General features: G+C 36.0%; 1 protein-coding gene across 1 annotated transcript; it reads right to left on the reverse strand.

The window, feature by feature from the left end:
* Positions 1–11,021: 11,021 nt before the first annotated feature.
* Positions 11,022–14,885, reverse strand: LOC128128961 (uncharacterized). Its single transcript, XM_052767693.1, has 6 exons — positions 14,604–14,885; positions 14,169–14,226; positions 13,771–14,001; positions 13,285–13,668; positions 12,028–12,093; positions 11,022–11,413 (listed from the first exon to the last, which is right to left on the reverse strand). The coding sequence occupies exons 1-6, from the start codon at positions 14,883–14,885 to the stop codon at positions 11,022–11,024; spliced, it is 1,413 nt and encodes a 470-aa protein (XP_052623653.1).
* Between the last annotated feature and the right edge of the window lie 1,019 nt (positions 14,886–15,904).

Consider the following 15,904-nt stretch of genomic DNA (forward strand, 5'->3'; position numbering starts at 1 on the left):
ATACCCCTTCATTTTTTTTTTACTATTTTTCATTGTTTTAGGGGGGGGGGGGGGGGGAGGGGGGGAATACAAGTCTAACACAAGGATATTGTGTTTACAAATAAATGATTTCTAAATATTTCTAAAATGACTTTAACTACTGAAACTCTTTTAAATATCGTTAAATTTCTTTAAATGTTTTATAAACACTTTTAACTTATATTTTACCAAAATCATATATATATATATATATATATATATATATATATATATATATATATATATATATATATATATATATAAGATTTATAGGGCTTAGGACTAATAATTCGCTTTATTTCCTTTTCCTTGTTTGGATGTGGGCTTAGGGTAGAGTTATTTGCCCGAATGTCGTTTCACTTTTAATTTATATATATATATATATATATATATATATATATATATATATATATATATATATATATATATATATATATATATATATATATATATATATATATATATAAAAGCTACTTCAATCAAATTCATTACCCTTTGTAACAAGTTGAGCAAAGGGGGTACTTTCTTGAATATTTCATATCAAAATAGAATACAAATATAAATTATAATAGGTATAATTTATGAAACTCTCACTCTATTTTCACTAGTCAAGTATACAGGGTTTAACTATATATATACTCTCGTACAAATTTCTTTACATATACTTTACATATTAAGTATACTAAAAATACATCGTACCGGGTTTGCACTAACAGGGTACAAATACAACGTATCGGGTTATGCACGAACGGGGTAAAAATACATCGTACCAGGTTTGCACTAATGGGGTACAAATACATCATACCGGGTTAACACTAATGGGGTACAAATACAACATACCAGGTTATGCACGAACGGGGTACAAATACAACATACCGGTTTAAAACAAAGAAAAGCATAACATTATTGAAAACAATTCTTTTATAGTTTTCTTATGAACTAAAACTATGTACACTAATACATAGTACAACAAAAACACTTATACAGTTTGGTTTTATGGTATTAAAACTACTTTTCAGTTATATAACAAAATATAGGATATTCTGAAGGAAACACATTCATCATATCAAAAGGGATCATTAACGTTAATTTTGTGATTACTTTGTGAATACGTTAGAGTTATATATAATAACTAGGCGAATGTCCGCATTGCGCAGAAATACCTATATAGTTTAAGTTTTCACAAACATATGCTTTCTTTTTAAATATAAAAATAACGTTGTTGTTAAATTTGATATAATAAATTTTGTACTAAATCGATATAATATATTGATTATTTTGAATTATATGATAATATATACATCTATTATAAATTCATAATCTCAATCGTTTGAATGACTTCCACCCGCGAGTTACACATAAATAAAATTAAATATAATATATGGTTTAATGTTGTTTATAGTTGTTGTTCTTATTAATTAATTCTTTTTAAAATTTAATTTTTTAATGTTTAATTTCTATCATTATAATTATTTAAAACATCAAACATTATTTTTTGATTTTAAATGTAACAATATAATCATTTATTTTGAGTTATTTTTAACTATTGTTATTTTAAGTTATTTTAAGCTACTTATTTTGAAATTTTAACCGATTATAAAAATACATTTACGAAATATTTTAGTTAAATTGAGATTACAATTTAGTTTTTTTACATTTATCACTATAATTTATCACTTTTAACTTTTTACAAAATATTCTTTGGTTTTTTTAGTGGAGTTGAAATTTATATTTAAGTTGACATTGTAATGTGCAGAAACACCTAATATAGTTGAAGTCTTTACAAATATATGTTTTTTTAAATAGAACAATAACGTTGTTGTTAAATTTGATATAATAATTCGTATACTAAATTGATATAATATATTGTTTGTTTTGAATTATATGATAATATATACATCTATTATAACTTTATAATCTCAATCGTTTGAATGACTTCTACCCGCGAGTTACACATAAATAAAATTAAATATAATTTATGGTTTAATATTATTTATAGTTGTTGTTATTGTTAACTAATTTTTTAAAATTTATTTGCTTAATGTTTCAATTTCTATCATTATAATTATTTAAAACATCAAACATTATTTTTTGATTTTAAAGATAAGAATATAATCATTTATATAGAGTTGTTTTTAACTATTGTTATTGTAAGTTATTTTAAGCTACTTATTTGAAAACTTTTAACAATTATAAAAATATCATTAGGAAATATTTTAGTTAATTGAGATTAAAATTTAGTTTTTGCATTTATCACTATAATTTATCACTTTTAACTATTTACAAAACATTCTTTAGTTTTTTAAGTGGAATTGAAATTTATATTTAAGTTGACATTGTAATGTTATATCTATGTTCACAATTTAAGTATTTTGTCCAAACTGTTCAAAAGTTGTAGCTTTAAATTGATAAGGGTTTACATTTAACATCATATTAAATGTAATAAATTAAGTATAATATGTTAAAAGTTAAAGACATAACTTTATAAGTAGAAGTCAAGCTATTATTTTAAAATTGAAATATGGTGTATTTATGATTTCACTTTAGGTTTGATATTTATTTAACCTTATTAACCAACTTATAATCATTATTAGAAAGACACTATAATTTATCACTTTTAACTATTTACAAAATATTCTTTGGGTTGTTTAAGTTACACTAAAATTTATATTTAAGTTGACCCTGTGATATTATATTTAAATTAATAATTTAAGTATTTTATACAAATTGTTGCAAAATTATATCTTTATAATGATAATAGTTTACATCCAACAATATATTATAATATGTTATAAGTTAAAAAACAAAACTTTATTAGTAGAAATAAATATATTATTTTAATATTGAAATTTAGTTTATATATGATTACATTTTAGGTTTTATATTTATTTAACCTAATTAACCAAATTATAATTATTATTAGAAAGAAATTGAAAAGTCATGAGAGTTTCAAATGAATGTGGTGAAAGGAAAAATAGATATGAGTTTCAAATGAATGTGGTGCAAGGAAAAATGTTTCATTTATAAGTATATAATGATAATGATAATGAAGATCCGATGGGCAGTGGAATGTATGACTTCTGTCTTACTTCCTGTTCCTTGTTTGGTTATGGGCTTACGGCAGATCCACACATTTAATTGTCTATTCAATCTGTAATATATATAATTTGTATTCACTAAATGATCGCATATGGAACGGGATACAATCATATTACTCATTAAGAAAATATAGGATTTTCTGGAGGAACATGCGAACTTTTCCAAAGAAAAAAGAGTATAATTTTTATAACAAAAATACTTATCAACTCACCAAATTTAATGTTGACACTTTTTCAAACTACTTGTATTCTCATGATCATTAGTAGACAGGTACTCTCTCAGGCGTTTCGAAGACGGAGCATAGTAGTATTATGTCTTATCTTTTACTGTAATTTTAATGTTAAACAAGTAATGTTTTGAACACAATGTAAATACTATGTTATTAATACAATGGTTGTTGTTGCTTTGATTACTATTATACAATTGTTGTGATACTGTACATGACATCCTCCGCCCCTGGACGTTTCCGCCGTTCCGGTTTGGGGGTGTGACACCATTTACCCCAAAAAACCAATTACATATCCAAGACTTCCTTTTGACACAACTAAAACACTTTTATCCAAAACAATTGTATATAAAATTCTTATTTACAAGGTATAACATTAGTCTAATACTTTATTTCCAAAAGTATGTCATAACCGAATACTTATTCCAAGAGCGTGAGAGCATCTTCTAGGTTTTGATGTTCATCCTCAAGGAAGAAGGTGGAATTTGTGGAGACTTGGAGGCTTGATTTGTTGTGGTGTTTGGGGAATGTCGGAAAAATATTCCTTAATGATCGAAAGATTCAAGCAGAAAAGCAATAAATGAAACAATAAAGAACACACAAATGGTTTAACCGATGTTGAATGATTAAACTTTCACACACCAGAAGAGCTCGATGAAGAACTTCGACTATAGAGGTGTTTAGGGTTACAATGCAAAACAATGATTATCAAAAGACTCGTGTAATTAAGGCATACATGCATGCACTATATATAGTGTAACCCTAATCTATAATTACGGATGGACAGGCCCAAACCGGATATAAAAAAGAATGGCCCATGACACAACACACAATACCCAACAATCTCCCCCTTTGCGTCAATGGAGCCGAGAACTCAGCTCGGTTGAGCTAGTGCTAATTTCTTCACGGTCTTGAACACACCCAGTATAATTGCCAAAAGAGTTTCTCTGAAAGTGATGTACCACCAGAGCATGTCTGTGAAGTTCTTCTTATCTGACTCGGAATTGCCTTGCACCGATAAATGATATTGATGATATGTTCCAGGGAGTCGGTCGAGAATAAGTGTTTGTCAACAAGAGCAAAAAAGAACCTTTCACCTTTGGCTCTTGTAAACATAATCGTGAGGTGAGCAAAAGCAATTTGACCGAGATTCATTTTGTTGACATCTCCTAGCTTTGCAGTAGGCTTCACCGTTAGTTTCTTCCTCAAGACATTAGCCACTTCCTGATCCATCTTCGCAACTTCATGGATATAGGAAGCTAACATCCTTTTCAGATGGTCTAATATTGGTCCATATTCCTTTGCATTAGTGAGTAAAATGTTGAAGAGCAAGATCCAATCATGAGGATTCAAGTTGGGAAGGTCTGCCAAGGAAATGATAGAAACCGAGTTATCCGAAACTCGGTTTATCTTGAAAGAGACATTAACAAACTTCCCTACAGGCGAAGGTTTCAGCACCTTGACCGTGGTAATCTTTTATGCACTCCAGGTCAGATACTGAGGTTGACCGAACTTGAGATAAAAATTGATTAATTCACGATCAACCTGAGGATGGGGGCGAAGGGACTTCAAATGAAGTCACAGGTTCCAGCCAAAGTGTGCTTGGAGACTCTATGGCTTCTTTGATCAGTGTTTCCCTAGTCCAAGGAGGGAACAACGTTTTCTTGCAACTCAGTGCATCTTCCTCTTCTTTCTTCTTTCTTTCTCTTTCTTCGGCTTCCTTAGCAACACGAAGAGTTTCATCTATCTCCTGATCCCTTTTCTTTCGGTTCAGGATCTCAGAAATAGTTTTTTCATCTTCGTCACTGTCATAATCTTCTCCAATAGCATGCTTCTTCTTTTCTTTGTTACTAGAACCCGAAGCTACATTAACCTTCGGTTCGGTTTTGATGATGACCTTCGATTTAGGAGGTTGTTGTTGATCTTGATCTTCTCCCCCTTGTTGCGGAGGAATAATTCTCTCCGAAACACCCTTAATTTCGCGTAAGAGTTCGATTGAGGGAAGGAGTTTGGAGGTTAAATGATTTCTAATTGTAAGCGTAAGAATGGGATCATGAGCCTGAAGCACATTGTGCAACTGAGAAAGAACATCCCCAGCACAACTGCGAAAAACGGCTCGTTCAATTTTTAATAAGGAAATCTCTTTTTCTGCCTTGGTAAGTTCTGCTTTTTGCACTTCATTGATAGCAGTCTGTTGAGAAAGATCATCTCAGATTTGCCTTTCCACCTGAAAGTCAGCATTAAGCTTTTCTAACCGAGAGTTAACAGATTCCAGAAAGGTTTTATTATCAGTAAGAACATCAGAGTGTAGAGTGTCGAACTTGGCTTGTTCCCCTTGAAGAGACTAAGATAGGGAATCAACGGAGGCAGTCACCTTTACAACGTTCGACTCAGAATGACCTTTGAGAGAGTCAAGAAAAACCTTGGAGTCATGGATGAGTTCTTTAACGTCAGAAGTGGCTCGTTTGCACAGAGAAGTAGAATCATCCACAGCAGCAGTGCATTTGTCGATGGATTCAGTGTATTGTTGCAAGGCTGTATCCATGAAAGCTTTTAGAACAACATCGTTATATTTCTTTGTGGAGTCGATTATCGTTTCAAGCTTTTCATTGACACCGTCAATTTTTTGCTTGGTTACTGGAGCAGATTCATCTTCTTCACTTGGGATTTGGTAGGGACTGTAGTAGGTGGAATCAAACTCAAATTCATCTCCTCCAAGAACTTGATTAGAATCACTAGAAGGAGTTGGGGAAATTGGTTCGGTAGTGACTTTAGGAGGTTCTTCAGTCTTCGCCCCCACATTAGATGTGTTGACGTTGACAGAAGAATCTGTGGTAGAGGTGATGATAGGTGTAGTGGTGAAGGTTGCTTGGGAGAAAATAGGAGGTGGTAATGGAGCAGTGGTGATGGAAGTAGAACTGACAGGTGGTGGTGGAGCAACTGTAGAAATAGGTTGGGATGAAGTTGGGGGTGGAGGAGCAACCGAAACTTGAACTGTTGTCTTTGGTGGAGATGGAGGGGGTGTAGGAACCGATCGTTGATGTTTTCCACCGGAGTTGGAGACCGGGGAGGTGTATTACCCCGAGGTGAACCTTCTTGCTGCTCTTCCTCTTCTTCACCTGCAGACCGCTCATCTTTCTGTTCTAAATGGGAAGGTGAAGGAGTTTGTTTCTCTATGAGCCATTTTCTTCACTTTCTTTGGAACAGAGCAATCACCTTTGTCAGCTTTCCTTGTCTTGGACTTAGATGGTCCTTCTGGTTCATCCTTCTTGAAACCTGCTTTCTTTCCTCTTTTTGATGGCTTTTCAACATCATCCAGAGCAACTTGCATTTCTGGAGTCAGCTGTCGTGGACCCTTGGGAGGAAGCAATTTGTATTTAGTGATAAGTTTACTTTCCTGAGAAACAGACCGATACATTATTTCTAGAATAGAACCATTGTGTGAAAACCTGGTTCGATCAGCCATGATTATCTTTTTGGTATGGAAGGAGGAGATAGAGGAAAGCAGAGAATCCTTCATGACCGGAACATTGAGAGAGGTTATTGCCCTTTGAGCAAAAATGGTCCAAAAACGACCACAAGATATTTCAGAATGCTTAGTAGAGGAAGATAGGCTCTACACCAGTTGAGTCCAGATCAATGAACCGTAGTCCAGGTCGAGTCCATTGTAAAGACCGTACAGGATCATCATAAAGCATTTTTTTGAACCATCGGATCCACCAACACGCTTAGTTAACCCCTTGTGAAGAAGGGTGAGTAACCCATTCCATTGAGGGGGTAAACAAGATTTATTGAATTTGGTGAAGGTGGTAAGCACCTCAGTGTAGCCCATCTCATAGAACATCAAGAACAATTTAGTCGTAGTAATGAAGTATGGGAAGATGACTGAGGCGTCAACTGCAAGCCCTACTAGAGAGCAAAATCATCCTTTTGAAATAGAATCCTTGTGAGAATGAATCTGAAAGAAGAATCTTTCTTTGTTCTTGTCATAGGTTTCCGTGGAGTACACCTGGGACAATATGACAATGGAACAGATTCCACTTGAGTTAGAGCAATTACAAGAGAGGAATACTTGATACATTCCACGACTTGAAGCATGTATAAATCATACAGAAAAGGATTTATTTGAATGATCATGTTATGATTAGGTTTTATCGCGAGCAAAGAGGATGAGGTCGTCTGATCTTGAAGAGATGAAGATTCCGCCATTGTTGATGTGAAGAAGATGAACAGTTGAATTGCGCCTGTTATATCTGAGAGAGTTGTGAGAAAGGTAAGAAGATGAAATAGTGTAACAAATCCTTTATATACGGTTCCCAGGAGAGAGAAAGAATATTTTCGTAATTATGAGACGATCTCTGAAAAAGCGCCTGGAAAGTAGGGATTTGACAGCTTGGTTTCCCTAGATAGACATCATCAGGTGTGGTATTAGGAGTCGTTTCAAATTCACGCGCCTAGTTTTGAACTTATCTGCAACGCGTTTCATCTTCTCATCCGATCAACTACCCCATTCCTTTATTCACTCACATTACAGAATACCTCTATCGCTTCCTTAAAACTGTTAGAGTAAAAACATTTCATAAGCATCACGAACAAGAATGTTGGAAAATTATGAAAATTCGCGTGCATGAGGGTGCCAAAGAAAAAGAAATAAATCAATATGTGTATGGGATGTGAGTGATGTCAAATAAGAAATAAAGCAACTGATCCCGGGCACGAATCTCTTCCTTCAAGGTCAAGAGAGACTTGAAGTGCTTGTTTGGTTTCGCGTTAGAATACAATCAAATGTCTGTTAAGAAACATTGAAAGGCATCTTTTCATGCATAGGCTCTAGTATGTGGCTAAAATTCAACCGAACTTCAATACTCAACATGAGATCGAAAGTTGGCCGAAGTACTTGTGAGACCGATGTGGTCTGTTGAACAAGTAGGTTTGATAAATTATGAGGTGACAATAAGTGGGATTTAAATCTCAAAAAAAAAAAAAACTAAACTGGATCTTTTGGGAAGAAATGTCTTGGTTGTAGACAATTTCATCAAGATCACACAAGAAAAATAAAATGAGACTTCTTTAGGTAACAAGTTAAAGCTTGAATGTTAAAATTCACCATCAATTCAATATAGGTGTTGGATTTTGGGTTTCACTTAGCACGTGGTGTATGCAACTAAGATCACAAACATAGATATTGTGTAACCATAAACCTCAGTGGTTATTTCTGAGAGTCTCAAGGGTTACGTTAATGAAATGATATTTGATGGAGAATTTGTAGAGAAGGGGTTGAAAGAACTGAAAGTACCTCTGCTATATAAAAGCGACAAAGCAGAAAACTCCTAACTTATTTGAGAGGAGAAAAGTAGCTCAGGACTGGAGTGAGTTTAATAGCCTGATTGGGAAGAAACGATAGGTATAATCGGTTCATTAAGGCTTCACTCAAAGTCATCGAGGCTTCAGTCTACATGCAACAGCATGCTTCTAGGGACGCTTAACTAGTTCAAGATAAGAAATTCATACCTGCCTTAGCCCCAAATTATGTAGCCATGAAATGCATGATTCCTAGAGAATGTACATAAACAAGCAAACCATACACACAAACAAAAGAAACAAAAGATAAAAATAAATAAAAAATCTTTGCAATAAAAAAAATATATATATTTTTGGATTTTTGATTTTTCAAAAAAAAAATGAAAAACAGAAAAATAAATAAAACAGAAAATGTAAATAAAGCAGATAAAATAAATAAGAGAGAGATTACGAAGAATACAACCGAAAACAAACCTTAAAGAAATGAAGCGAAATAAGCCGAGCGATCGGTTCATTTCTGTTCCTTAAAATTCCGGAGCTGAAATGGACCGAGCGATCGGTTCATTTCAGTTCCCGAAAATTTTGGAGCAGAAATAGACCGAGCGTTCGGTTCATTTCGGTTCCCAAAAAATCCGGAACCGAAATAGACCGAGCGTTCGTTCTATTTCGCTTGTCTTAATTTTTAGAGAGAGGTTTGAGGATTCGGTACTGACTCGGCTTCCATCATTCCCAAACCTTGTAAAATTTTGTTGAAGCTTGCTTCAGGTAAGGCTTTAGTGAAGATGTATGCAAGTTGATCTGAGGACCGAACAAATTGAACTTCCACGTTTCCTTCTTCAACATGGTCCTTGATGAAATGATAATCAGTGCAATATGCTTAGTCTTTGAGTGCTGCACCGGATTGTGACATATTCTTATTGCACTCTCAGAATCAAAATAAAGAGGTATTTTCTTCATACTTAGCCCATAGTCTCTCAATTGGCTTTGTATCCAGATTACTTGTGAGGTACATGAGGCAGCAACAATATACTCAGCTTTGACTGTTGAAAGAGACACATAAGTTTGCTTCCTGGACTGCCAGCTAACAAGTTTACCATCAAGGAATTGGCATCCACCTGTTGTGCTCTTTCGGTCCAGGCCTCATCCACCCAGATCAGCATCAGAAATGGCTTGAATAAAGAACCTTGATTTTGCTGGATACCAGAGACCGAGCGACGAGGTTCGCTTTAAATAGCGAAAAAATTCTTCACTGCCACCATGTGAGGTTCTCTAGGATTAGCTTGAAACCTGGCACAATAACAAACCGAGAACATAATATATGGTCTACTAGCAGTTAGATACATGAGAGATCCTATCATTTGAAGATAGAGAGTCATGTCAACAACAGGCTTTTCCAGTGATGATGTTAACTTAGTGCCAAATGTCATGGGGACCTTCACCTTTGAGTCACCCTTCATACCAAATTTTGCCAATAGATTCTTCGTGTAGGCCTCCTGATTAATAAAAATGCTTTCTGGTCCCTGTCTTATATTTAACCCAAGAAAAAAAGTTAATTGGACCCATTGCGCTCATTTCAAATTTAGTCTCCATCAGCTTCCGGAATTCAGCTGTTAAGCTTGGATTCGTGGAGCCGAAGATGATATCATCGACATAAATCTGAACAATCATAAGATGTTCGCCTTCTTTCTTGTGAAAGAAGGCTGGGTCAACCGAAACTTGCTTAAATTTAGACATTTTTTAAAAAGCGAGTTAATGTTTCATACCAGTCCCTTGGTGCTTGCTTCTGTCCATACACAACTTTATCCAATACATCGCAATGATCAGGGTATTTCTCATTCATGAACCCGGGTGGTTGCTCAACGTACACAGTTTCTTCTAGTTCTCCATTTAGGAAGGCACATTTCACATCCATTTGAAAAACTTCGAAGTTTTTATGAGCAGCATATGCTAGAAAGATTCGAACCGATTCCAATTTGGCTACAGGAGCGAAGGTCTCCTCATAGTCTATTCCTTCTTCTTGGCAATATCCCTTTACCACCAGCCGAGCCTTATTCCTAATAACATTGCCTTCTTTATCCATCTTGTTCCTAAAGACCCACTTCAATCCAACCATAGAAGCATCCTTTGGTGTGGGTATTAGTCTCCAAACTCGATTGCATTCAAACTCATGGAGTTCATCTTGCATTGCATGTACCCAATCAGCATGATCAAGTGCAGTGTTGACCGTCTTTGGTTCGATTTTGGAGACAAACAAATTAAACATGTAGAATTCAACGTGAGATAATAATGCAGTTTGTTTCGCTTTTAGTTGAGAGCATGTGAGAACTCGCTCAGATGATTCTCCTATTATTTGTGTTTTGGGATGATCTTTATTCCACTATGTCATAGGAGGGTAGTTCGGGTCATAGACAGGATCCAACTCTGCATCTACCTCTTCTTCGAGTTCTGATCGATCATCTTCGCCATTTGAATTTTCATTCTCCCCCTCAAATGGCGAAGTGTGTTCCTTTTCAGGTTCAGGATCCTCCCCATTGGTTGGAGTTGGATTCTCCTCCTCGGTTGGAGTTGGAATCTCCTGCTCGGTTGTATGAGACACAGAAGAACACTCCCCCTCGAATATTGAGCTGTTATTTGGAGGGTTAATAGAGGTTCGATCAACAGTTGGTTTTGAAGGATCCTTCACCATGTCTTTCGCAGCTTCTTCGATAATCTTTTTCAGATGGTCGATTTTGTTGTCTGCTGCTTTTGCCTCCGAGTGTATAGCTTTTTCTGGTTCATCAAATAGCCTCATATATTCTTCAAACAAATTGGAAAATAGGAACCAAGACTTGTCCTGATTCTGTAAATATTTTCCCCATGGCATTTTCACTTGCTTGAGCTTTCATTATATAGGAGTCATCAAAGGTTATGTAATAGGTTTCTTCAATACGTTTGGAGTGTTTATTCAAAACCCTATAAGCATTTGAAGTAAATGAATAACCCAGAAAAATTCCCTCATCTGCTTTAACATCAAACTTGTTTCAGTTCTCTTTAGAGTTGAAAATGAAGCACCTGGAACCGAACACGTGAAAGAACCTGACGTTGGGCTTTCGGTTGTTCATAATTTCATACGGAGTGATTGAGAATCGCTTGTTAAGTAAGGATCTGTTTTGAGTGTAACAAGCAACAACAACAAAATTATCCTAGAAGTATAATGGAAGAGAAGCGAAGCTCAACATGGTTATGGCTGCTTCACACAAGGAACGGTTTTGTCTTTCAACGATTCCGTTCTATTGTGGAGTATAGGGAGCAGAGAAGTTATGAGATACTCCCTTATTGGACAGAAAGTCTTCAAACTCTTTATTCTTGAATTCAAGCCCATTGTCGCTTCTGATGTTCCTTACCACCTTGCGTAGCTGCAGTTCCACTTGCTTGATAAACGTCTTTAACTTGGAAGTCGCTTCTGATTTCTGTTTAAGAAAGTAAACCCAGGTGAAATGTGAGAAATCATTACAATGACAAGTATGAACTTACTACCACCGATGCTTTCGATAGCCGAGGGTACACATAAATCAATATGCAGAAGTTCAAGGGCTTCAATGATTTTGGTATTGATATGTGTTAGATGGCTCTTTCAGCTTTGTTTGCCCTTCGCACAAGCTGCACACAGATGTTCCTTGTCAAATTTGAGAAGAGGGAGGCCTCGAACATGATCTCCAAGCACTAACTTATTAAGGTCTTTGAAGTTTAGGTGCGATAGTCGTCGGTGCCATAACCAGCTTCCATCAGAATTAGCTTTGGACAGCAGACAAATAGCTAGTTTTCCTTTAATTGGACTGAGGTTTAGGGGGTACATTTCTCCCTTTTGTTCATATTTTAACAAAATTCTTTTGGATTGCTTTTCAATAATTTCTTATCCATCATCATCGAATGAGACTTTCAGCCCTTTTCCCACAACCAATTGAGATACACTAATGAGATTGTGCTGCAATCCTTCTACATATACCACCTTTCGAATTGTGAAATATCCATAGGTTATCATGCCATATCCTTTGATTGTGCCATAAGAGTTTTGCCATACTTCACACATCCGCCATCCTTAAGGGATTGAAACTCCCTCAGCTCTTCCTTCCTTCCTGTCATGTGACGCGAGCAGCCACTGTCTATGTACCATTCATTATCGAACTGCTCATCACTTATAACCTGCAAAATCAAGCAAATTTAGGAACCCAAAGTCTCTTGGGCCCAGGTAAGTCTTTTACAGAGAAAGGAATCACAACAGAAAGATCAACCAAATAAGTTCTTTTTATTAAGGTTGTTTCATCTTTTCTTTTGATGGTGTACACTTTGATTTTATTTTTGTCTTGTTTAAATTGTAGTCTTTTCAGATGATGTATTGTTAGAAGGTTTTGGAACGTTCTTTGGAGTCGTGGGTTTGGCTGGCTTTTTCGTATTATTTATGTTAGTGTTCGAGTCAAGCTTTCCTTTTCCTTTAACATCCTTCGTTGAATGAGGCTGTTGACGACTTGGAGTAGGCCCGAAACCTGACTTTCGGTTCTCTTCCTTGGTAGAGGAACCGAAACCTGAAGTTCGGTTCTGAGTTAAATAGGTTCCGAAGCTGGGCTTATTGTTTCGTGAATAGTAAGAGTTTGGACCGAAACTGGACTGTTGGTTGTTCTTGAATTTGTAATTTCCTTTGAAATTTGTTTCTTTCTTGGTAGGAACGTGGTTAGGGTTTTGAGACTGCCAAAATTGTTTTGGCTCATTCATATTTTTCATGTATCTTCGGCTTATTTCCCGTTTTTGTTTAGCCAACTGCTGTTGAGATTTATGAATGTTGAAGCTTGACTTCGGCTTCTCCTTTTGAGCTTTGGTTGTCTTGGAAGATAGATTCGAAGCTTCCGGTTTCTTTCCCATTTCTTCCGGTATCTCTTTGGTTCCACTTGTGCTTGGTTTGTCAAAACTTGATGGTTTGTTGATGGGTTCGGCAACGTACCTACCCTTTACCCTACATGATGTTCGCTCTGACAAGCCAACAGTTTCGTCTACATTATTTATTGGGGCAAACCAGAAGTAGTTGTCACATCCGTCAGCATTATCTTTGTCAACCAAGTTCCTCAGTTCTGCTGTTTGTTTTCATGTGACACATTTGACAACATAAACCTGATTTGGCACTGTTTGAACCTTTTGGTACACCACTGCTTTTTCTTTCAGTTTCTTTGACTTGTCTTTTGACAAGCGAGCATACTCAACATATTTTTCAGATATAAGGGGACTTTCAGTCTCGGTTTCTCTCTTTAAGAACTCAGAACATTCAATTACATCTTCCACCAAAATTTCACTCATCTCACTTTCCTCATCAAATTCAGATGTGTTTTCTACATTTATTTTATGTTCTGAACAAAGCTTGGCATTTGACGAGTCAAATGTTTGTATGGTTTCGGTAATTTTCAACCTATCATTTTCATCCAACAGATTTTTGAGCATACTTTTATGCGCTTTGGAGTCAATAACGGTCTCAATCTTGTCTAGTCCATATTTGTACGTGACTGAATCTCATCTGAGGACATTATTGATTCACATTCATCGATAACTTCATCCTCCTTATCAAGGAAGGGTAAAATCATCTTATGAATCTTTTTCCCTATTTCACAATCTAGGTGTAACTGAGTTATGTTAGTGTATAAGCGTTTTGCAATTAAACAAAAAACATTACGTTGTTTCAAAAACTTTAAATTGTCTCTTTGCAAATAAATAATCTCATCACTAGCCCTACCTCATTCCTGCTCCTTTAGCTGTATCCATGCTCTCCTTCCTCACTCTTGGAAAACTCCCTGCTGAGTTGATCAGTTAGGTTAGAATTCACTAGTCGAGTTTGCATGAGACTACCACTTAAGTTAGAAAATTTAAATTTTAGTTCATTTAGTTCTTCTTCATAATTATTGACGGGAACTTTTAGTGATTCTAGGATGGATTGTACCTTTTTGATAAACCGATCGCAGTCGTTGATCGTTTTGCTCACGGGCTTGGCTGCAAAACACTTGTCCCTATTCAGATCCGGCTCCTTATCCTCACCTTCGGTTGGTATTTCTGCAGACACCATCAGGCACTTCCCAGCTGAACTACTGACTCCTTCGCTAACCACATAGGCACTCCCATGCGAAGGCTTTCTTACTTCTTCATCCTCAGATTCGGTTGACCATATTTCAACACCACTGAACTCATCTTCGACCAGATTCTCCTGCAAAATCAAAGCATTCATTGAACTATTTGTTGCCTTCTATTTCTTTATCTCTTCCAACTTTCACAGGTAATATGCTTTATCATCTTCACCATCCTTTTTCTCAGCCATCTTTCTCAGCATACAGTCCTTGGCGAAGTGGTTCTTGCCATGACAATAATTGCAATCGTATCTAGAATATCCTGCTAACTTGCTTTCTTTCTTATCATCATCCTTTTGAGAGACGTTCTTTGATTCTTCTTTCACCTTCTCGGAGCTGTAACTCCCTTGCCAATTTCCGATCTTATTGGCAGGGAATTTCCTTCTTGCAAACTTCTTAGGGTTGGAGACCATCTTTGCATATTCTTCACCTATAAGGTCACCCTCAGACAAATCTGAGTCTTCTTCTTCTTCCATCAAATTCTTCCCTTTTGAGATAAGGGCTAAAGAGCCCATGCCAGACACAACCTTCGCTTCTTTTGTTACTGTGCTTTCATGGGTTTTTAAGATGCCCATCAGTTTTGCCAGCGAGTAAGACTTGAATTGTTCATGAGCCTTTATAGTTGAGACCACTACCATCCACTTAGGTCTCAAGCCATTCATAAACATGACTTTCTGTTCAATCTCCTTTCTTTCAATACCGTGCTACATCATCTTGTTGAGCAGATGATTGTAGTGATCAAACGTCTGAAGAAGAGTCTCCTCGGGTTTTTGAGCAAAAGCACCGAACTCAGAGAGTAACAAGGTTTGTATTGAGTGCTCTAGATCCTTGGCGGTTGAATACAGTTCTTTCAGTCTGTTCCATATCTCTTTTGCAGTAGTGCATGAACTGACTAGACGGAAGGTATTGGCTTGCAGGGCAAATCATATCATCCTTAAAGCTTCGAGATTACACATCAGCTTATCTTTTTCGTCTTGTGGTATCTTTTCTACGTCCAAAAAAAGCTGATGATACTCTTTTTGAGTCTTCACTGTCCTGTTTGTTCCAGAATGAATGAACGGACCGATCATGATAGCTTCCCAGATGAGATAGTCATTATCTTCAGAACCAACCACGTAAT

Source organism: Lactuca sativa, chromosome 9 (genome assembly GCF_002870075.4).
Source record: "Lactuca sativa cultivar Salinas chromosome 9, Lsat_Salinas_v11, whole genome shotgun sequence".
Lineage (NCBI taxonomy): Eukaryota > Viridiplantae > Streptophyta > Magnoliopsida > Asterales > Asteraceae > Lactuca > Lactuca sativa.